Genomic DNA, 22,216 nt, shown 5'->3' with positions numbered 1-22,216 from the left:
GAAGAATCTCTAGATCTAAGGTTATGTGTATTTTTACAGCTTTTGATATAACTATCAAGCTACCTTAAGGAAGGTTTTACATCACTAAGAATACCCCATTCCCTGCAAACTCAGCAACATTAGGTATCATTTATAAATTATCTTTGCTAATTTATAGGAGAAAAATAGAATTTTATAATTTTAATCTGAATTTCTTTGATTGCTATTAAGGTGGAAGTATTTTCAAATGTTTATTTACTATTTGGATATTTTCTTTTGTGATTTACCTGTTTGTGTCTTTTGCCTCTTTTTATATTGAGGATATTGGTATTTGTCCTTTTCTTAATTTAGATCTTGATACATTAAAGATATTAACTCTTTTATGGTTGCATATTGTTGAAGGCCTATTGCTTATTTATTTGCATTTTAACTTTGGTTATTGTGATTTTTGATATGTTTTAAATATAACCTTTTATGTTATTAAATGCATTCCACATCTACTTTATGGCTTCCTTTATTCTTATGTAAATTCTTACATATATATATTCTGTTTTGGATAACTTACTAAAAGTCTCTCTCCTCTCCTAGGGTATATAAATTTTTACCTGTATTTTCCTCATGCCCTTCTAATTGTTTTATTTTATTTTATTTTTTTGTTTTATTTATTTATTTTATTTTTTTATCCTTTAAAATATTCTCTATTAGAATTTTTATTTGAGAAACTATTATGTTCTTATTGTATAAGTGAAACAATGCAAAGATATTTAGTAAAATGTCATAATTTCACATCAACCCCTTCCATTTTCACCACTTGAGGCAAATATTAAAAACCTTACACAGACTCTGTCCATGCTTGTAAACTCTTTCATGTTTAAATCTTTAATCCATCTGGAATTTATTGTGGTGTTCAGTATGACCATAAGGATCTAAATGTTTTTTTTCAGATGGTTAGCTAGTTTTTCCAACACTATTGAATAACTGTCTTTTCCTCACGCATCTAAAATCTGAGATTTATTATGTACTAAATTCTTATATACACTTTGGGTCTTAGTCTAGAATTTTTATCCCTTTCTAGTGATCTAGTTATCGTTCCTGGGCCACTATCACACCTTTAGCTATTGTAACTTCTTAATTTGTATGATAGAGAATATTCTTTTTCTTTGTAAACATCATTTTTTCCTATTAAGTGATACATTGACATGATTTAAAATTCTAGAAGTATAAAAGGATAAACAATAAAGAATTTTCCCCCTCTCCTTGACCATCAACCTCCTAGTTCCCCTCTTCACAGGGAACTAGTGTGACGATTTAATAGGTCTTCAATTCATATACAATGAAATACAGATAAGTATGTAGACAGCCTGCTTCCTGGCTGAGGAGAATCACTTGATGCTGTCATTTCTTCATGCCCTGTGGCTCTGTGGTCCCTGCGGGGGGGGGGAGGGTGGCTGAGAAGGAAGAGCCCCTCACAGCTCTGCTTTTCATCTCCCTGGCCCCACTGCTGGCCCTCCTCTCTGAGGCCATCATCCTTGGGCTGTGTTTGATGAAGTGACACCGATGGTGAACTGGCTCTTTCAGGACAAGCTTTTTGCCACATCTGCGCCACGTAAGGGTGGGTAATGGGCGCAGATCATTGCATTTCAGTTTGGTAGCAGACCTGACATGTGAAGTTTTATTATTTTATTCTGGAATCATCAGGCTTTGGGAAGTTTATCCCTATTCTCTCCAAACTCATAGTCTAATCAGAACCAGAGAGGCTGGATCTCTCCACTGAGCGGAATGCTCGGGTCTCCTGCCAGAGGCATTGAGAAAGGCAGGTACTCACCAGGAGGCTTGATGAGCAGCAACTAAGCAGGGCGGGTTCATCCAGGCCCTGGCGGAGGTTGGAGAGTTAAACTGCTCTCAGTACATATACTACTTTTCTGGCAGCCCAAATATTCATGTCTCCCATAAACAGGTGTTCTCCTCTTTAGAGAAATTGTTAATTTCTTTTTAATTTTTTCCCCTTTTTTGGCTTTCCTTTGAAACTTTATATTAGAGTAATAAACATGGTCCCCAAGAGTCGAGTCCTGTTTGCATTAGCTCCATTCCTGCGTGGTTGCTTCTTGTAACCTGCATCCAATTCATAACCTGACTAAAGCCAAGTGCTGGAGGGCTTCTTTCTGTGAGCATTTCTGCTGGAAGCAGCTCCCACGCCGTGTGTGGACCCTTGTTCACCATTTCAGGGGAGCATGTTTCCTGGCTTGTCCTCCGGCTCTAGGGTGCCCCCCACCTCTGGCCTGGAGGCCTCCACGCTCTGGCTGCTTCACGGTACCGACCCCACAGCGGCTGCGGCGTCCCTTGTGATCAAGCTCTTTTCCTTTTTCCCAGCTACTCGCGGAACCGCACTTTTGACACGTACATTGGGCAGGGCTACGTGATTCCCGGGATTGACGAAGGTTTACTTGGAGTCTGCATTGGAGAGAAGCGGAGGATCGTGGTCCCCCCTCACCTGGGCTACGGTGAGGAAGGAAGAGGTGAGCTCTGCGTGCCTTCTAGGGTCAACTGGGCAGACCAGTCGCTGCTTCCACAATGCTTGGAGTAGGGCCTTTCAGAGCCGAAGCCTAGAAGCCAAAGTCCAGCCTCAGACTTGAATGCTCAGATATAACTCTAGTTTCTAGAGGTGCTCTGGCGTTTCTCCTTGTTCCCCCTGCCCGCTTTCCTTTTGGAAAATTTAAAACTATGTCCAAGTTGAAAGAACTGTGCAGTGAATTCCACTTAGATTCACCAGTTGTTAACATCTTGCTATGTATTTATTTTTTCTGTATGTGTAAAACTATATTTTCTCTTTGTTGAGTTATATGAAAGTAAATGCCAACTCCCGCTTCTTTTGTTGAAGTATATTTGACATATAACATTGTGTGCATTTAAGGTGTATGTGCTATTTTGTACGTTTATACATTGTAATGTGATTGCCATTGTAGTGATAATGAGCACCTCTATCGTGGTGTATGTTCAGTTGTGGTGTGTGTTCAGTCGCTCAGTTGTGTCCGACTCTGTGCAACCCCATGGACTGTATAGGCTGCCAGGTTCCTCTGGCCAAGGGATTTCCCAGGCAAGAATACTGGAATGGGTTGCCATTTCCTACTCTAGGGGATCTTCCTGACCTAGGGATCGAACCTGACCCAGGGGCCAAACCTGAGTCTCCTGCATTAGCGGGCAGATTCTTTACCATTGAGCCACCTGGGAAGCCCTTCTGTCATGGTACATAATTACCATTTTTTTGGGGGGGGTGGGATAATTGATAATGAGCAAGTTTGATGATTATAATATTGCTGTCTGTATTTGCTATACTGTGCATTATTTTGGCTTTTGTTTTTAACAACTTTATTGAGATATGCCATAAAATTCACCTATTTTTAAGTATACAACTCAATGATTTTTAGTAAATGTATTGAGATGAGCGGTTATCACATTAATCCAGTTTTAGAATATTTGTCACCCAAAGAGCAAACTTTAAAAAAAAATCACACAGATAATATATGTTGACTTTAGAAAAACATAGCTCATTAACAACAAAAATTTCCCATAATCTCACCAGCCAGGAATAAGCATTATTAATGTGGTAGATGGAATACTGGCCCCAAAGATGTCCATGTCCTAATTTGCAGAACATGTGAATATGCTACTTTACATGGTAAAAGAGACTTTGCAGATATAATTAAGGTGAGATAAGAAGGTTATCCTGGATCATGGCCTTAATGTACTTCCTAGTATCTTTGTAAGAGACCAGAGAGAGGAAAAAATGCTAGGCTGCTGACTGAGAAGATGGAGGAAGGGGCCACAAGCCGAGGAAAGGAGGGTGACCTTGAGAAGCTTGAAAAATGGGGAAACAGATACTCCCCTGAAACTTCCAAAAGAAACAGGTCCCTGCCAATACCTTCAGTTTAGACTTTGACCCCTGAGTTATATAAGAATACATTTCTGTTGTTTTAAGCCACCAAGTTTCTGGTAATTTGATACAGCAGCCTTAGAAAACTAATACAACCATAAAGTGGTTGTATACTTCTTCATCTTGAGTAGATGTGACTCTATCGGTAAAAGGAAATATATAACCATTTACACTAATAAATACTGACAAAATTGTGATCATCTACACATATTACTTTGTCATTTCTCTTTACCTAATTTGTTGTGGACAATGTTTTATGCCAACAGGTTGCATAGAATTTTAATGGTTGCATACTATTCCAAACCATATTTCCTTTCTTTTTTTCTAATATACCATGTTTTGCTAGCTTAGGAATAGTTGATGCAGTATTATTTTGCTTTTGTGTTATTTTTGCTGGCTGGCCTGGCTGACTGTACACATTCATTTTGTTAACCCGCTTCTGACTTCTACTACTGTATCATATGGATTTCAGAATTTTCCCAGTCGGATTTGTTTGAAAGGTCTCAGAAGCCCCAGGTTGGTTGGAAACTAGGGTGTACCATGGAGAAATATTTTTTTCCCTGACTTAAATTTCTGTTATAAAGCCACAATAAATCATAGCTTACGATCTTAAGATCATTCAGCAGGCCTCACTTCCTGTCCTGTTTGTCTAGTGTCTTGAAGCTCTATTTTTTTGTACTATGTAAATGTCTGTGCTGTACTAAGTCACTTCAGTTGTGTCCAAATCTGTGCAACCCTGTGGACTACAGCCTTCCAGGCTCCTCTGTCTGTGGGACTCTCCAGGCAAGAATACTTGAGTGGGTTGTTATGCCCTCCTCTGGGATCTTTCCGACCCAGGGATTGAACCTGCAGCTCCTACACCTCCCACACTGCTGGTAAATTCTTCACTGCTGAGTCACCAGGGAAGCCCCATGTAAATGTCTACTTCTAGACAAATACATACAGGAATAGACAAATACTTTCAGAGTACCCTGTTTTGTTATGCCCTTAGAACTAATTCTTCCTTTCCCTAAGAAGAATATGCTGATGGAAAACATTTGGTTAAATTATTTTTCTCCTTTTGGCTTTCTCTCAAGTATGAGATAGTTTTGCAAAGAATTATATAAAGTTCTGGGAAGCATTTGAAGTCTCATAAATTTTCTGGGCACAAGGCTGCTTCACCCTGAATCATGTGTTGCCACGGAGGGAGGGGCACCCTGGCAAGTAACACCCAGGTGCTTTTGCACAGGATCTGTCTCTGACCGGTTGGTTAACGAGTGCCTCTAGCCTTCTGCGGGATTTGCACAGGACCTAACGCTAATCACGGAGGGGCTGACCTTAGAAGGGTGTCAGGACACACAGGAAGTCTGTGGCTTCCTTACCACAACCACAGGGTGGGGAATATTTGCAGAAGGAAGAAATGCTGGGCTCTTCATGGGTTCTCCAACTCATCAGCATTTCATTTTGTTGCAGTTATGTTCTCTTACAGGGTTGATGGAGGGGAGGGGGCAGGCCTTCTGTAAAGGCTCTGGCCCTTTTTGCTGTCTGCTTTGTTTCATGGGGTTCAGCCCTAAGTTTAGAGCGCCTAGATATGTTCCCAACCCTGAAGTGGAGAATAAATTCTACTGCAGGGTTGTGGAAGCATCACTTCCTCAATGGTTTTCTGCCCCCCCACTTCCACATTACCTTTTTTTTTTAATTGGAGGATAATTGTTTTATAATGTTTGTTAGTTTCTGCTGTACAACAGCATGAATCAGCTATTAGTATACATGTATCTCCCCCTCTCCAGCACATTTTCTTTTAAGCACTCTTTTTCAAAAGTTAAAAGAGAAGCTAATGTTTGACCCATACTCTCAAAGACTTCTCATATAGCAGCTCGTTCAGACTTCAAAACAGTTCTCAGTTAAGAACAGGAGGCCCAAAGAGGTTGAGTCATTTGCTGGAGGCCACAATAGCTAATTAGTATGGAGCTCAATTGGACCCAGGGCTCTTGCTGCCTGTGGGAAGAATGCCTTTCCATTAGGCTGTGACTTGTTGATACCCATATATGGAGAAGTCCCAGAGCTCTCAGAGGAAACCCATGCTTCCAAGGAGTGGCGGAGCTTCCTTCTGGCCCAAAGTGCCAGTCAGCTTTATTTTGTGTCATCCATGTCTCTTCTTGAGGAGGCTTATCTAGTGGACAAAATTGACGACTACTTTTCTGCATTGGTTATGAGTTTATTCAGAGAGGAGGCTGGATTTCAAGTTTGCTGGTAATGGGGAGGAAAATCATTTCCTCTACACTTCTAGGTTCTTCTGGCTGGTCTAAGAATTAAATTGATATGAGACAGACTACCAGGAGAAAATCAAAGTTTAAGGACATGTATATATGGGAGGAATCTAGGGAAACTGAGTAACTCACCAAAATGTCTGAAGCCCTAGCCTTAACATCACCTTTAGCTAAAGACAGAAGAGGATGTTGGGCGTAGTGTTTTCAGACTTCAAAAGGGAGGAATGTGATTGACCTGGAGAAGGAAAAGCAAGTGTTAGGTATACAGATATTTGTTGGGCCACACAGACATTGGGACCTGAGAGAAATTTTAACTGACAGACTTTGCTAGTTTCATCCCTGTCTACACACCTAACTCATACTGTCGTTATCTATGGTGATAGCTCCCCACCCCCCCCACCCCCAACAGTCCTCTATCTACATTCTTTAGGCAGTTAAGTAGGAAATAAAAAGAAGGGTTTTCGTTTGAGGCTTTTGGGTCTTGCTCTCAACTTGGAATAATCCACATGTCAAAGAGATGTTTTGGGGTGGTAAATTTTGCTCCCCTGCACTGGGGAGAAGGGACCACCATTTGTAGGGGGACCTGTCTTCAGGTTGGCTCATCATCAGTTACTAGGGCACAGGCCACGCGTGTAGGCAGTTACTGGTTAAGCACTGTGATTAAGAGAATCGGACAGTGATGTGAGTGAAGCAGGAACTGATCAAGCAGGGGCAGTACAGAGAGCAAGAGAACAGGCATCTTGAATGTAGTTCAGCCATACAGTTGGCACAGGGAGGTTAAATTTGCATTGGCCCAATGCCATCAGGTCCTTGTCCCTTTCTGGGCTTCATCCGCATGCTTTCTTCAGAGAAGTTAATGGAGCTGCTCAAGATGCAGCTTTCTTTTCCACCAATCTCCTACACCAACCATGGTCTGCACCCCTGTTGTTGAGTCGCTTAGTTGTGTCCAACTCTTTGTGACCCCATGAACTGCAGCACGCCAGGCTTCTCTGTCCTTCAGTATCTCTTGGAGTTTGCTCAAATTCATGTCTCTTGAGTCAGTGATGCTATCTAACCATCTCATCTTCTGCTGCCCTCTTCTCCTTTTGCCTTCAATCTTTCTCAGCATCGGGGTCTGTTCCATGGTCGACTCTTTGCATCATGTAGTCAAAGTACTGGAGCTTCAGCTTCAGCATCAGTCCTTCCAATGAATATTCAGGGTTGATGTCCTTTAGGATGGACTGTTTTGATCTCCTTGCAGTCCAAGGGACTCTCAAGAGTCTTCTCCAGCACCACCATTCGAGGACTTCCTAAATAGCATCAGCTGCTCACTTACAGACCATTTAGCACAGCATTCCTTAAACTTGGCTGCCCCTTGGAGGGGCAGAACAAAACAACACAAAAGCCCTGGGAAACAAAACAGAACAATACTATGCCTGGTACCACTCTAGTTCAGCTATTCTCAAATGCTGGTGCATATCACAGAAGAGAATCACCTGACAGGCAAAAGATTACAGAACCAAAGGTGCTGCATGGGAAAAGTCCTGGCCCTTTGTGTTTTCACCAAGTTCTCCAGGACATCCTGATAGCACCCAAGACCGAGACGGACCACTGCACTAGATAAGCTAAATCTGAATCTTAGAGGGGCACCCAGGTAATTTTTTTTTTCAGGTCATCTTGATTTTTTCTTTTATTCTGTGAATGTGGTGAATTAATTTTTATTGTGGTAAAATGTACATATTTACCATTTAAACACTTTTTTAAGCTTACAGTTCTGTGCCATTGAATATATTCACAATGTGGTATAACCATCACCATTGTCTATACCCAGAACTTTTCCATCATCCCAAACTCTCCATTACCCTCTCTCCCTTCAGCCCATGGGAACCATCATTCTACTTTCTGTCTCCATGAGTTTGCCTATTCCAAGTGTCTCATATAATTGAAAACATACAATATTTGTCTTTCTGTGTTGGAGCATAATGTTTTCAAGGTTCATTCCCTGTCGATTGTAAGCGGTAACCAAGATTGCGAAACCACTGAGATGGTTCCACAGCCACTCACTCCTGTTAGTGTCTGCTGCTTCCTGCAGAGAGCTGCCCTCGGCTCTGGTCTCTGAGCACCTTCCTATGGCAGTTTGCAGTACCTGGTTCCTGTGGAAAAGATCCTGCATCCTGTTACTGCTCACATCAGCAACTCCCCATCACTAGTGAATATCAGGCGCCTGTGTTGTGCTGTAGACGCACAAGCTTCTCTAATTACACCTTGGTAACTTTGGGCAGGTGTCTAAACCTGTGCCTCAGTTTCCTCATCTGTAGGTTGGGAATATATGATTATAATGAGAATTAAATAAACTAATACATCTAAAGCACTTATAAGAGTGCCTGGTAGTTAACAAGCACCTACCCATTAAGTGTGTGTTAGAGAGAAAGCAGACAAAAAAAAAAAACAGAAAAGTACATGGTAGGGGTGTTAGGAGTTGGAAGATCTGTGGGGTGAGGAGGGGCTGTTGATGTTCAAGTATCTCTACTAAATTCTGTTGATAGCTGTGTTATTTTCTTGAACAAGTTATATATGAATTGGTTTGCTTGTCTGCAAAATGCTAATGAAAATATTATACATTCTTGATTCTAAGTATTACTGTTTATAGATCTTTTACATTTAAATTCTGAAATGATTTGGGAAGTGTGGTTAACAACTGATGCCTCCCTAGAAGCTGTCATTAAATTCATGCAGGAACTGCTGTTCCTGAATTTGTGATAATATTTACCCAACAAGGTTGCTGCAGAGATTTAATGAGAGAATGTCTGTGAAAAATGCTTTGTAAAGTGTAAAATGGGCTTCCCAGGTGGCGCTAGTGGTAAAGGTCCTGCCTGCCATTGCAGGAGATGTTAAGAGATGTGGGTTCAATCCCTGGGTTGGAAGATCCCCTGGAGGAGAGCATGGCTACCCACTCCAGTACTCTTGCCTGGAGTATCCCATGGACAGAGCAGCCTGGCAGACTATGGTGCATTGGGTCACAAAGAGTCAGACACGACTGAAGTGACTTAGCGTACACACACACACACACACACACACACACACACACACACACAGTGTAAAACATTATTCAGATGTGAGATAATGTTCTCAAAAGTGGAAATGCAATAACTTTGTGTAGAACAGGACGAGCAGCCTGGCAGACTATGGTGCATTGGGTCACAAAGAGTCAGACACGACTGAAGTGACTTAGCGTACACACACACACACACACACACACACACACACACACACACACACACACACACACACACACACACACACACAGTGTAAAACATTATTCAGATGTGAGATAATGTTCTCAAAAGTGGAAATGCAATAACTTTGTGTAGAACAGGACGTGTCAGAAAGCACTTGGTGAACTGTTAGGTGTAGTATATCTTAAGGGGTGTATATGGGCCAGTTTTAGCTAGGTGTTTTCCCCCATGATGCTGATGCTGGGAAAGACCCTGATGCTGGGAAAGATTGAAGGCAGGAGGAGAAGGGGATGACAGAGGATGAGATGGTTGGATAGCATTGCCAACTCAATGGACATGAGTGTGAGCAAGGTCCAGGAGTTGGTGATGGACAGGGAAGCCTGGCGTGCTGCAGTCCATGGGGTCGCAAAGAGTCGGACACAACTCAGCGACTGAACGGAACTTTCCCCCATGAAGTTACTGTTGGTTTTGTTTCTCTCGAGCAGTGGTAGGGCACTAACATGATTTCCATTCTCTAACTGATTTTCTTAGCTCACCTCTTCTAGCAGAAGCCGGGCAAGTGTTAATTCGGCTCAGCTTTAGTTTTCTCATCTCTGATGAACTTAGCTGTAAGTCTTTCAGGCTTAACCATTGCATGGGGCAGTAGTGCAGTGTCTTGACTTTTAGTCCACACTGTGCTCCTGACTGTGGACCCTGGACAAATCTGTGCCTCAGTTTCCCCGTCTATAAAACTGAGTTAGTTTACATGTTAACAGCCCTTCCAGCTCTGTTCTTCCAGCATCCCTAGGATTACATAGCCGGATCCCTGTGTTTCTCACTGAGGTCTGTGAGGAATACCTGGTGACACCGGGGAGCCAGGTGTCCTGCTACTACTCTAACTGCTTGTGTCTGTCCTCTAGGGAACATCCCTGGCTCGGCCGTGCTGGTGTTTGACATCCACGTGATTGACTTTCACAACCCATCAGACTCCATCAGCATCACCTCCCACTACAAGCCCCCCGACTGCTCAGTGCTGAGTAAGAAAGGAGATTACCTCAAGTATCACTACAATGCCTCACTTCTGGACGGGACCCTGCTGGATTCCACGTAAGGGCAGCAGGATCGGTGGGGTGTGAGCCTGGCAGATAACAGTTGGTATTCCCGTGGCCCTCCTTTCCTTTTCCCCAGATACTCACTGAGGGCTTTTATTTCCATGCCTTTTGCACTGTGTATCTTTAGTGTACATCACTACTCCGGTGCACTGTTCTAAGAGGTCCCTCTGAACGGTCTCATCTTGTCCCCTTGAAACTGTCTGAAAAGATCTCGTAACTACTGTCTTTAAAAATTAACCCACAGATAAAATCCAAACTCCAGAGTCTCTCTGGAGGCACCTGAGGCTCTCTCGTCAGCTCCGTTCTGCCTCGCCAGTCCCGCCTTCTGCTGAGGTCCATCCTCCGCCTCCCAGGGGTGCCATGTGCTGTGCTGCAGGATGTGCACTGCTTTCACCCTTCCTTCTGGCCAACTTCTGCCCTGGTCTAAGCGCCTTCCCTTTTCGCAAGGTCGTTGCCTAGTTCCTAGGAAGAATCAACCGTTCTCACTTCTGTAGTCTCATAATGTTTTATGTATTACCTGCCTTTTAGTTGGGGGCTTCCCAGGTGGCTCAGCGGTAAAGAATTTGCCTGCCAATGCAGGAGACACAGGAGACGCCAGTTTGATCCCTGGGTCAGGAAGATCCCCTGGAGGAGGAAATGGCAACCCACTCCAGTATTCTTGCCTGGGAAATCCCATGGACAGAGGAGCCTGGTGGGTTACAGTTCATGGAGTCACTAAGAGTCGGACACAGCTTAGAGATTGAGCACGCACACACACCTTACAGTTGTTTTTGTTTCTATCACTGTTGCTGGTCTGAACACCTTAGATACTCAACATGTTTATTCATCTTTTTACTCCTTACACTTAGCCCAGAACATAACGCAAAGGAAGTATTTTATAAATGTTAATTGAAATGAATCTAAAACCATATTACTAGGAATCAGCAGTGTATACTAGTATCATGCAGGTAAAAGGAGCTTTGCTCCTTATGTATCTGAATCTTTAGATTATCTATGAAAGTGAAAGTCGCTCAGTCATGTCCAGCTTTGCGACCCCATGGACTGTAGCCTGCCAGACTCCTCTGTCCATGGAATTCTCTAGGCCAGAATACTGGAATGGGTAGCTGTTCCCTTCTCCAGGGGATCTTCCCAACCCAGGGATTGAACCCAGGTATCCTGCATTACAGGTGGATTCTTTACCATCTGAGCCAAGGTAATATGCTATTCTCTTTGGGAAGGAAACATTTTCAGCCTTTCTTTGTGTCTCCATATAAGTACATCCATTTTTGTACTGAGCCTGGCTTAGAATCCTAAGTTTAGTCTTGAGGAGGAAGAACAGTTTCATATAAATATGTGCTACTGCATTTACTTCTAGATGGAGAGGGTCTTCTTCTCACCATCCCTTTGTCTTCTAGCCTCAGGTGACAGAGTGTGGCCAGTTGTGGAGAGCTTGAGGGACATACTCCTCAGAGCATTCTCTCTGGTGCTGTGAGACCTATTTAATGTATTTCATCAGATCTAAAATGTGTTGGTTGTTAGAAGCATCATTTTATGTATCTCAAGAAACTAAGAACGCTGTCAAAAAATAACAACATGATGTCTGTTGTAAGATGTATCCCAAATCAAGAGATACTAAAATGTGAAAAAATATGCATTATAGAATCAATGAAATATGCTGCAGCTCCTGGGACCCAGATTTACAGCAGAAGCTAGCATACAACAAACCTCACTGCACTAATGATTAGAAACTTGTGCGGACAGTGGGGAAGAAGCATGGCTTTCCTTTGTTCTGGGTTCAGTGAGCCTGTGCATGGGAAAGCAAGGTTAGGAGGTCTGTAAGGCCGATGGCCAGCTGTCACTGCTGGGGCTGACGCTCCTATTCTCGTTGGTGCTCCTACAGCTTTGGAAAGGGGAAGTGGGGGTGGGGAATGAACAAAGGAATTTCTTCTTTGGTGGATCAGGATATGCGTCTCTCGTGGGGTGGGGGAATCCGTCTTCCTGCTTCTGAGGCGTGTTCGGCGGATGCACAATATTCTTACAGAGCATGCAGGATCCACGTGACGCTCCTTCCTCTTCCCAGAGACTCCATTCTGAACCACCCGAGTCATTTGTGTGACGTGTACATTGACACGAAAGAGCAGTGTCTGGGCGTCCCTGCGGGTTCTCTTCCTGGCGGAAGTTTCAGAGTAACAGGGTCGTGGCGAGTGCGGCAGGAGAAGGCTTACCTGTGTGTGGGAGGAGCTGCTTCCGGAGGACGGGGTCTGGTCCCACCCCAAGCCCACGGGGGCTCTGTTATCAGCTTGGCAGGTGCTGCTGCTGTTGCTCATTGATCGGGACTGGGAGAGTCTGTGATGGACCGGAGAGAGGGGGACGTGGGTGGAGAGCCGGAGAGGGCTGCCCGTAGGCAGGAAGCAATGGGAAGCCGGGAATACACAGAAGGAATGATGAGAATGTCCGAGACAAAAACTGGCAAATCAAAAATAAAAGGATGACTTGAGGGAAAAGAATGAGCTGGTTTTCAGAGATGACACGTAAAAACAAGTTGCTTGCTTAGAGGGTTCTCTTCATGTGTGTTGAAACTGGCCTCAGAAAAGAATAAACACTTGTTATTTGATAGCTCAATGAGTTCTTGCATATTCTGTAAGATTTTGAAACCCAGTAGTCCCATGGGAAGTTGCCCAGGGTCCCTGGAGAGAGGCAGTGTGAGGGCGCCTCTGCGCTGCTGACAAAGGCGGGGTTGTGTTGGGGTAGGGCAGAGGACCAGCCCTCCCTCGGGCCTGGGGCCAGGGCATCCAGTGCACTGGAACTGGCTTTGTTTCCCTTTCACCCCAGGTAGGACAGATGCAAACGCTGTTTTGCATCTGCTCCCGCAGGAGGCTAGGAAGCCTGAGAACCTGAGGTGAGGCAAAGGGGCGGTACCTTCCTTGTCACCAGCTGGCGATGGATATCAAGGGGGCCAAGATAGCCAGGAGGCGTTTCTTCTCTGGATTTGAAGAATATTCCCATTGCTTGCTTTTAGGAAGTGATAGGAATGCATCAATTTGAAAATAGATTTACTTTCAGTACTGATTGAGGTGACTTTTATTTGGATACCCTTGGGATTTTGGACATCAAGGCTCATTAAAACCATGGCCCAAGTTAACTGTTATTCTGGAGTCAGAATAACAGTTATAGGAAGTGGAGTTATAGGCACAAGCATGTCACACTCTCAAGGCTGTCCATTTATTGAGCTCTTGATGCTTGCTCTCCCCTGTGCCAAGCATATTATATGCTATTTAGAATGTCCTGTGCGATAGCTGTTATTATCTCTGTTTTATAAGTGAGGAAACTATAAAATTATATTTCTGTCAAATTAAGTGGCAGAACCAGGATTCAGACTCAGGTCTTGCTGAATGCAAATCTGGGTCTTAACTACGTTACATTTTAAAAATTTTCATGAAAATTTCTGACTAAAATTTCAGAACACTGATTAAAACTTAGTGACTTAGCAGGCATTTACGCACATCCCACTTGTTTTGCCAAATGTTCCTGTAAGGTCTTTTATAGCAAGAGGATTCATTGCATAATGCCCCAAACTCTCAAACAGTTCCTCAGTTGTCCCTTGATTTTCACCTTGAAACCTTTGACGATTACAGGCTGGTTGTTTTGCAGACTGTCCCTCAGTGCGGGTTTGTGCCCTTTTGATTCCACAGGAGTTCTGTATCTTTGGCAGAAAGATCACAGAATTGACATGTTCTCAGGAGGACATGCTCAAGTACCAGTGGGTTGATGGCCTAACCAGAGATTCTTCTGTTTCATTTTCAGGTGGAATTTAGGCAAAACGTATAACATCGTTTTAGGATCTGGACAGGTCGTGTTGGGAATGGATATGGGTCTCAGAGAGATGTGTGTTGGAGAGAAGCGGACTGTGATCATTCCGCCCCACCTGGGCTACGGCGAGGCTGGCGTGGGTGAGTCTGTAACAGTAGTAAAGGCGTCTGGGACATGGTCATTGTTTGTATTTTGTGCTTTTTGAGGTTCTAACACAATATGCTTCTTCCATTTAAAACCCCAACCCAGAAAATCTGTGGTTTTTATTAAAATCTTTAGCACTTTTGTTTCAAAACCCCATGAATTCGGTGTGAGTGCCATGTTAATGGGATTAAGCAGGGGTTTCTGTGGAAAAAAAGAACAAAAAAAAAAACCAAACAAAAAAATCCCTTGACTTTTCAAACCCACGTGTGGGAAATGTCACCGAAAGGACTTCCCAGGTGAGCTAGGTGCTTCCTTTGGAAACTGTTTCCTGGGACAGTGAAATGCTGAACCTGTAAGCTATCTAAGGAGATTTCCTTGTGGAAAAGATTGGTGTCAAGTTCTGGAAATACTGGTGGTATATTGCCCTCACAGCTACTATGGTTTGATTCATGATTTTGGCCAAAATGAACCCTCCTCATGGGGGTTGGCGGGAACCCCTTCTTTTTCAGTTCTTGTACTTCTGCTGTCTGGAGATGGAGCAGATGGGAAGTGCTAATTTACAGAAGTGATAGGCACTTTGATTTTTTCAAAATTTTTTTAAATAATTGGAGAAGATATACTCTATGCTCTTTTCCCCAATAACACTTAAAAAACACTTAAAAAAATGTATCCTGTAAGACCATACTCCCATGACATATAATTACAATATATAATTTAAAATAATGCACATTACATTTATTTATAGTCACATACTTATAAGTTATTTTGGGCCCATACTATATATTCTGTTCTAGAATTTGTGTTTACAAATCATATCATGGCTCATGATTTTAAGGCATAATGTATTATTCTTAAAGTTCTGTGGTTAAATTTATTCAAAAGTTCTACCATTGTAGTCTCTGCTAGTTGCTTTTAAACTTTTTTTCACCAAGACACACAGTAAGAATTACATTTTATCTCCCAATTAGTGTTATGCATAAGCATACAATTTATACTTAGTATATGTATACATATGGGCTTCCCTGGTGGCTCAGTGATAAAGAACCCGCCAGCCAATGCAGCAGCTGAGGGTTTGATCCCTGCTCTGGGAAGATCCTCTGGAGAAAGGAATGGCAACACACTCCAGTATTCTTGCCTGGAGAACCCCACGGATAGAAGAGTCTGGTGGGCTACAGTCCATGGGGTCACAGAGAGTTGGACATGACTTAGTGACTGAACAACAATAGTACGTATGGATTTAGTTTTATATTTATATAATTAATACTAAGTTCCATAAAACAGTATCTATCCTTTCTATGTATAATGTACTCTGATTTTTTCTGTCCCTTAATTTAAAAAACGTTGGTCACCATTCTTTAAATTGATTTGAGACTCACTGCCTACAGTTTGGAAAAACCACTTGCTGAGGCTGAACTTTTTTGCTGTCACAAGAGATGCCTCTGTCATAAGAGATGCCTCCATCCATGAGGCTGCTGGAGCCTGGGTGTTGGGGCGGGGGGGCAGAGGGGCGTGCTTGCTGCCCTGTGGTTAATGCCACCTCCACCCCTGTCCTGTGGCAGACGGAGAAGTGCCCGGCAGTGCGGTGCTGGTGTTTGACATCGAGCTCCTGGAGCTCGTGGCTGGCCTGCCAGAGGGGTACATGTTCGTATGGAACGGCGAGGTGTCAGCCAACCTCTTTGAAGAGATCGACAAGGATGGTGATGGAGAAGTCCTCCTGGAAGAGGTAACTGACCTTGTTGAATAGAAGTGGGGCCCAAGGAGCTCAGGGAAAGTCCCTGGGCTGGGGCACCCATCCTGAATGTGAACCCACTCAGAGTGAGGATACCGCTGCTTGCTCCTTGTGATCTGTAAACTGCACGCTCGTGTGTCAGGTGCTTGCGCACACACACTGAGTCCTCTTAAGTCGAAGCTCACAGTTCCTCTTTGAAGAAACTGAGGCCCTGAGAAGTTCAGGGCTTGATTCCATGGCTCACAGATCTGGACTCAGTTCTTCGTTCCTGGGTGCTCACTGCGGCCTGCATGGTGCTAAGTGTTTTTCACATATATTATCTTGCTTGGCGCTCATGACAGCCATGTAATCACCCCTATTTTTCAGAAGAAAACAGCTGTGCACGGAGAAGGTAAATGGCTTGCCCAAGTTTGCACAGCCATCTGGTGGTTTGTAGATGTCTTGATCATTTAGATCCTATCTTGTTTCTCCTGTATGAGACCCCCCTTTGTGGAGCTGGGCAAGAGAGTCTTTGTCTTGTCGCCGCTCTGGGGAGTTTCAGGCCTCTGCCTGTTCCCATCTCCTAGTTCAAGGACATGGCTCTAGCCTTCTCCCCTTCTCTCTTCTATCATCCACATTTCCCCAACTTCTGGACCATTCCCATTAGCTGAACAACATGCTGCTGTTTTCCCTTATTGATGCATCTCTCCATTTCTTTTTTTTTTTTTTTTTGCTTTCTTTACAGCAGAAGCCTCAAGACTTGTCTGTCTTTCCTGCCTCCAATTTCTTTCCTCCTAATTTCTTTTACACCCAGTCCTGTTGGGTCTTTATCCTCCATACCATTGAACTTGGTTTCTTGCTCAGGCACTGAACCCAATGGTCAGTTCTCAAGCCTACTTTAGCACAGCTGTTTCCTTTTTGAGATGTCTTCTTTTCCTGGCTTCTGCCTCACAGTTTCTCCAGGTTCCTTCTGCCTCACTGGTAGCTACTTCTCCCAGGGCTTTTCAGAGTGGAGGCCCCAGGCTAAGTCCTGAACTTTGCTCTCCTCCCCCTTGATGTCATCCCTTGGTGACCTCCTCCCATCCTAAGGCTTTATCGTCTTCATCCTGATGGCTTCCAGATTGGCAGCTCTGGGCCTGTCTTCTGTCCTCTTCACACTAAGGTATCAGTTGCCCACTTGACATCGTCATTCACTGAACCCCCAATATCCCCCCAAACTTGCTTCACCCAAAGCCTTTCCCATTTCATTCGATGATAGCACTTCCCTTCCAGTTGCTCAGGTGAGAGCACCCAGTCATCTTTCCTCTCTTCCTCTCACAGGCTAGATTAAATCCATCAGGAAATTATTCTAGCTCTTTCTTGAAAATATACCCAGAACCTGACCACTTCTCACCACCTCCGCTCCATAGCACCTCAGTCCAGGGTCCATCACCTCCCGCTTGGACCTCTGTATAGGTCTTCCTGCTCACACCTTTGCCCCTCACAGCGGCCAGAGTGGTCCTTCTAAAACGTGAGTTGGAGCAGGGCTCGCTTCATCTGCAGAAGCCTCCTGTCAGGCAGCATTCCACAGGCCCCAGAGCCTTGTAGTTGTCCAGCCTGGAGACAGCAGAAAGAGCCTGGAGATGGTGACAGAGACATCAACAACTTACTGAACAGGAATCTTCCATGTCTGCAGCAAAGGTCCTGGAGTGACCCCCCACGGTGTGTGGCAGATAGGACGTAGCAGGAACCCTTACTACCTGGGGGAGGAGGAGGCTACCATTAACAGGGGAATTAATGTCCTATTGGCTCATGCAGTTACCAAGGAAACCAGCAGCTAGGACACGACCCTCACAGGCCCTCAGGTTAAGACCATCATGAGGGCAGATATTTCCCTTTAATAAACTAGCAGGTGGAGCTGTTCTGGCATAAAGAGGACAGCAATCACTAGCGGGGGCAGGGTTTCTTGTGAGTAGGGCGTACGTGAAGCAAGGGCTGGCCGAGCAGGAAGAGAACAGCTGTGTTGGTTGGCCTGACCATACATCCCTTTATTTTCAAAGTCTTTGCGGTGGCCCACAAGGGCCCCACAAGGCCCTCTACCGCCTGCTCGCTGCCCCCGCCCCTCCATCGACTCTCCCTCTGCTGTGCTGTAAACACACTGGGCATGTGCCCACCCGGGGCCTTTGCACTGGCTGTTCTCTGCTCAGCAGACATTCCCCCTAGGTAACTGTCGGGCTTGTTCCCTCACTTCCTTTAAGCCTCCATACATGCTTCTCTTTAGCACTGTGCTTTTACCCTGACCACCAAACTGATACTTAAACCAGCTCCCCTGGCTGGACTCTTGATCTTCCGGACTTGGCTCCACTCTTTTGTTTCTCTGGAGCGTTTTACTTTCTAACTTAATATGTAGTTTAGTTACCTTTTAAATGTTCCTTTTTTAGTGTTTGCATTGTATTCTAAATGTTCCTTTTTAATCTTTTCCACTAGTGTATGCTAGAATTACAAGAGCAGGATGTTTTGTTTGTTTATTGATGTATCTTTAGGCTCTAGGATGCTGCTCAGCATACAGCAGACAATAAGTTTTTATTGTATGAATGAATGCATGTTCAGAGGCAAGGATGGTTAGGGGATCAGCTGTAGGTGGAAAACTAAGTGTTGATTTAGGGAAACAGGGATAGTTCCAGTGACTGCTAGGTACTGGCTGCCTGGAACCTAAACACTCCTATAGTCATTTTGTCAGAGGTTTTTATCCTGCATCCAGAGGTTAAAAGCCATCCCTGGTGGCTCAGAGATAAAGAATCTGCTTGCACTGCAGGTGATGCAGGAGATACAGGTTCTACCTCTGGGTCAGGAAGATTCCCTGGAGGAGGGCATGGCAACCCACTCCAGTATTCTTGCCTAGAGAATCCCATGGACAGAGGAGCCTGGTGGGCTACGGTCCATGGGGTCGCAGAGTTGGACACAACAGAAGCAACTGAGCATGCGCGCTAGAGGGAAAAAGTCTAGATCATATAGCTCAGAAGATTTTGTCTGTTTTGCTGGCTCAGACTCAAATTCCAACCCCATTGTCCCAGGACCGCCCTGTTCAGGCTCCAGCTTGGTGTCTTCGGCTACCCTGTCTCATGGTCTGTACTGCCCCCTTCTCTCCAGTTCTCAGAGTACATTCATGCCCAGGTGGCATCTGGAAAAGGGAAACTCGCTCCTGGATTTGATGCTGAGATGATCGTGAAGAATATGTTCACCAACCAGGACCGAAATGGAGATGGGAAGGTCACGGCTGAGGAATTTAAACTCAAAGACCAGGAGACGAAACACGACGAACTCTAAACCTGACACGAGCCACTTGTGTGATACCAAGCCCCCTGTTGTGGCAGAATGTGCACTGAGGGTGCGAGGATCTCTCAGAAAGGAAATGGTCAGCAGGTAGTAGATGGGTCACATAGCACCTGGGACATAACATCGGGGTGGGCTGATATACATGGTGAGAATTTTAGGCTGATGCCAGTGATACTAAATAAAATCAGTGTGGGGGCCTTAGCATGGGTGGTGTAGAATACTGAAAATGTTGCATTGTCAGCTATTGTTTTGTGAGTCTTCTGGGTAGGTGGTTTTGTTGTTAAAGGAAAATAGCATCATATAGAAGTTGTAATCATCTTGGAGGGAACAGAAGAAAATGTGTCTTGGATCTCTACATAAAGAGGGTTAAAAATGTTTTTAACTTGCTGGTATTTTCAAAGTGTTCTCCGGGTGGCTAGAAAACAGAGGGCAGGCCCCAGCAGTATTCCCAGACAGCCCCAGGAAACTTCTTAGCAGCGTGTATAAGACGTGGTAATGCCCAGTCTCCACTATGCCTACACACACACACACACACACACACACACACAACCTGGTAATGCCCAATCTCCATCATGCCTATACACACACACACATACACACACACACACACACACACACACCCCTGGTAATGCCCAATCTCCATCATGCCTACACACACACACACACATACACACCTGGTAATGCCCAGTCTCCATCATGCCTACACATATACACACACTTTTCTGGTTAATCATATCCCACCTTGTTGTGGTCCTTCTATTGGCCAGGTAACTTGAAGGTTAAAAAGAAAATCAGTGGACCAAACATAAGGCATGTTGTGCCATGAGTAGAGAATTTGATTCTGCATTTGTCATGTAAGATTGTCTGCTTTACTCTTTTCTTATTCCCATCACTCTAACCCATAGCACCCTCTCTTCCCGCCCTGAATCCTTTGATCAGCTAGATACAAGTAGGGCTGATGGCTCAGCCACACTCGAGTTATCTCACTGTAGCCAAGACAGAAATGTCATCCCAACAGGTGAGCATAAACAAAGTGATGTATTTCTGTCACCCCTGTGTCCCAGAGAGGGAAGTGCCCTAAGGCCTGGGGGCCTCTCTCTGCGTAGGACACTGTGCCTGCTGACCTGTCCTCATGTTATGCAGTGACCACCTTGCTGCCTATGTCCTCTGTCCCCTCGTGGTGGTGGCACTCACCCTGAAGTAACTAATGATTTTCCTTTTGAAGTGACTTTGTGTGCCTAATTTAAACTATTTTGTACTGATGTAGCCCTGAAATAGTTCCTGAAAATGCTGTGCACTCATTCAGTGGAACAAATGTTGGAAAATGAATTTTTCATATATAAAATATTGAATTATCAGGTTTTGTGTTTTATTTGAAGGCTCATTTACCCCATGAGAATACGCCACGCCCCCAGAATCCCCTTGGTTAAAAACTCAGCAAGACTGAGTTGAAAGAAGTGGAAGATCACTGTACAGTAGAAAGGGGGTGTATCTGTCAGGGTCTAGGCTGGAAACATACACTGAAGTGGGACTTCTGAAGAGAAGCGAATGAAAGGACTCTCTACACGAGTGTGGTGGGGTTGGAGCGGGGCAGTGCAGTAAGGATGCCGAGGTACCCATGACCACCGTTGGGCGTCAACAGTAGCAAGCTGTTCTAACGCTGGGACTGAAGGGCCAGGGGGAGCCTGGGCGGGGCTGCCTGGTAGGAGTGGGTGGAGGGACACAGCCACCCCCAGAACTGTGGCTGGCAGCGAGCAGAGTGGTGAGAGAGGAAACACTCTTCCTCTCTGTCCTGCTCCCATCAGCTGAAGCCAATCTGAAGCCAGAGTGTGAGGAGCTCAGGGGCTGGTGTTCTCAAAGATCAGTGTGTTGGGGTGCAGGGGAAGGTGTAGAATGGGTTAAGGGTTGGGGTTGGAGTGGAAAAATAACTGGCTTATTTAGAGAGAAGAAATACATGTTTTTTAAAGAGCAAATGTTCTGCTTTACTCTTTTTAAAAAAGTATTTGGCTGCATCAGGTCTTAGTGGCAACCTATGGCCTCTCTAGTTACGGCACACGATTCAGTTGCTCTGTGGCATGTGGGATCTTAGTTCCCCGGCTAGGGATCAAACCTGTGTCCCCTGCATTGTGCAGTAGACTTGCAACTACTGGACCACCAGGGAAGTCCCGGCTTACTCTTTGCAGAAGCAACTTCAGGGATTCTGTATGCTTCTGGGAGGGGAAGGAGGTGCCCATGGCCTTCCCGGCTGCTGCTGCCAATGTCACTAATGTTCCTTAACCCTGTTCTGTGGAGCACACAGCCACGCAGCGTTTTCATTTAGCAGAATTCCTTGAGTGCACTAGATAGGTTAATGATCTGTTGAACTGAATTGCCCTTTGGAATGCATTTGGTTTGTGACGTCTTTATACTCACATATGTTCACGGAGATGAGTATCTTGTGCTGCTTCTCCACCCTGGATCTCTAGCTGGTCCTGTTTGAATTTCTTCACTGGCTGTTTTCTACAGTGGCAGGTTGGCTGAATAAAAAATAAGTTTCTCTGGGGAAGTTAAGGACTGTGAGCCTCAGAGCTTCAAGAATGGAAGGAAACTTTAGCTGGTATTTGTTTTTGTATTTAAGCTGCCTGCCTGACTGCTGACCTGAAACACTGGTCTTTTCTGGCCTTTAGATTCAGACTGAAATGCTGGCTCTTCTTGGGTCTTTGTCTTATTGGCTTTTGCTTTTTAGCTTTATTGAGGTGTAATTTAAAAAACTGTTTAAGACATTTCAAGGGTGTGTGATGATTTGACACAAATAT

The 22,216-nt window shown here is 44.5% G+C and overlaps 1 protein-coding gene across 1 annotated transcript in view; it reads left to right on the top strand.

Moving 5' to 3' along the window:
- The window catches only part of FKBP9 (FKBP prolyl isomerase 9), a 42,587-nt gene extending 21,808 nt beyond the window's left edge, over positions 1–20,779 (top strand). The window contains exons 6-10 of the mRNA XM_043873476.1: positions 2,350–2,495; positions 10,274–10,460; positions 14,249–14,394; positions 15,958–16,121; positions 19,236–20,779. Of these exons, the coding sequence (XP_043729411.1) occupies positions 2,350–2,495; positions 10,274–10,460; positions 14,249–14,394; positions 15,958–16,121; positions 19,236–19,412 (820 nt within the window). The 3' untranslated portion in view covers positions 19,413–20,779. The remainder of the gene's footprint in view (positions 1–2,349; positions 2,496–10,273; positions 10,461–14,248; positions 14,395–15,957; positions 16,122–19,235) is intronic.
- The last annotated feature ends 1,437 nt before the right edge of the window (positions 20,780–22,216 follow it).

This window comes from Cervus elaphus, chromosome 18 (assembly GCF_910594005.1).
Source record: "Cervus elaphus chromosome 18, mCerEla1.1, whole genome shotgun sequence".
Lineage (NCBI taxonomy): Eukaryota > Metazoa > Chordata > Mammalia > Artiodactyla > Cervidae > Cervus > Cervus elaphus.
This window is presented reverse-complemented; position numbering and strand designations above follow the sequence as displayed.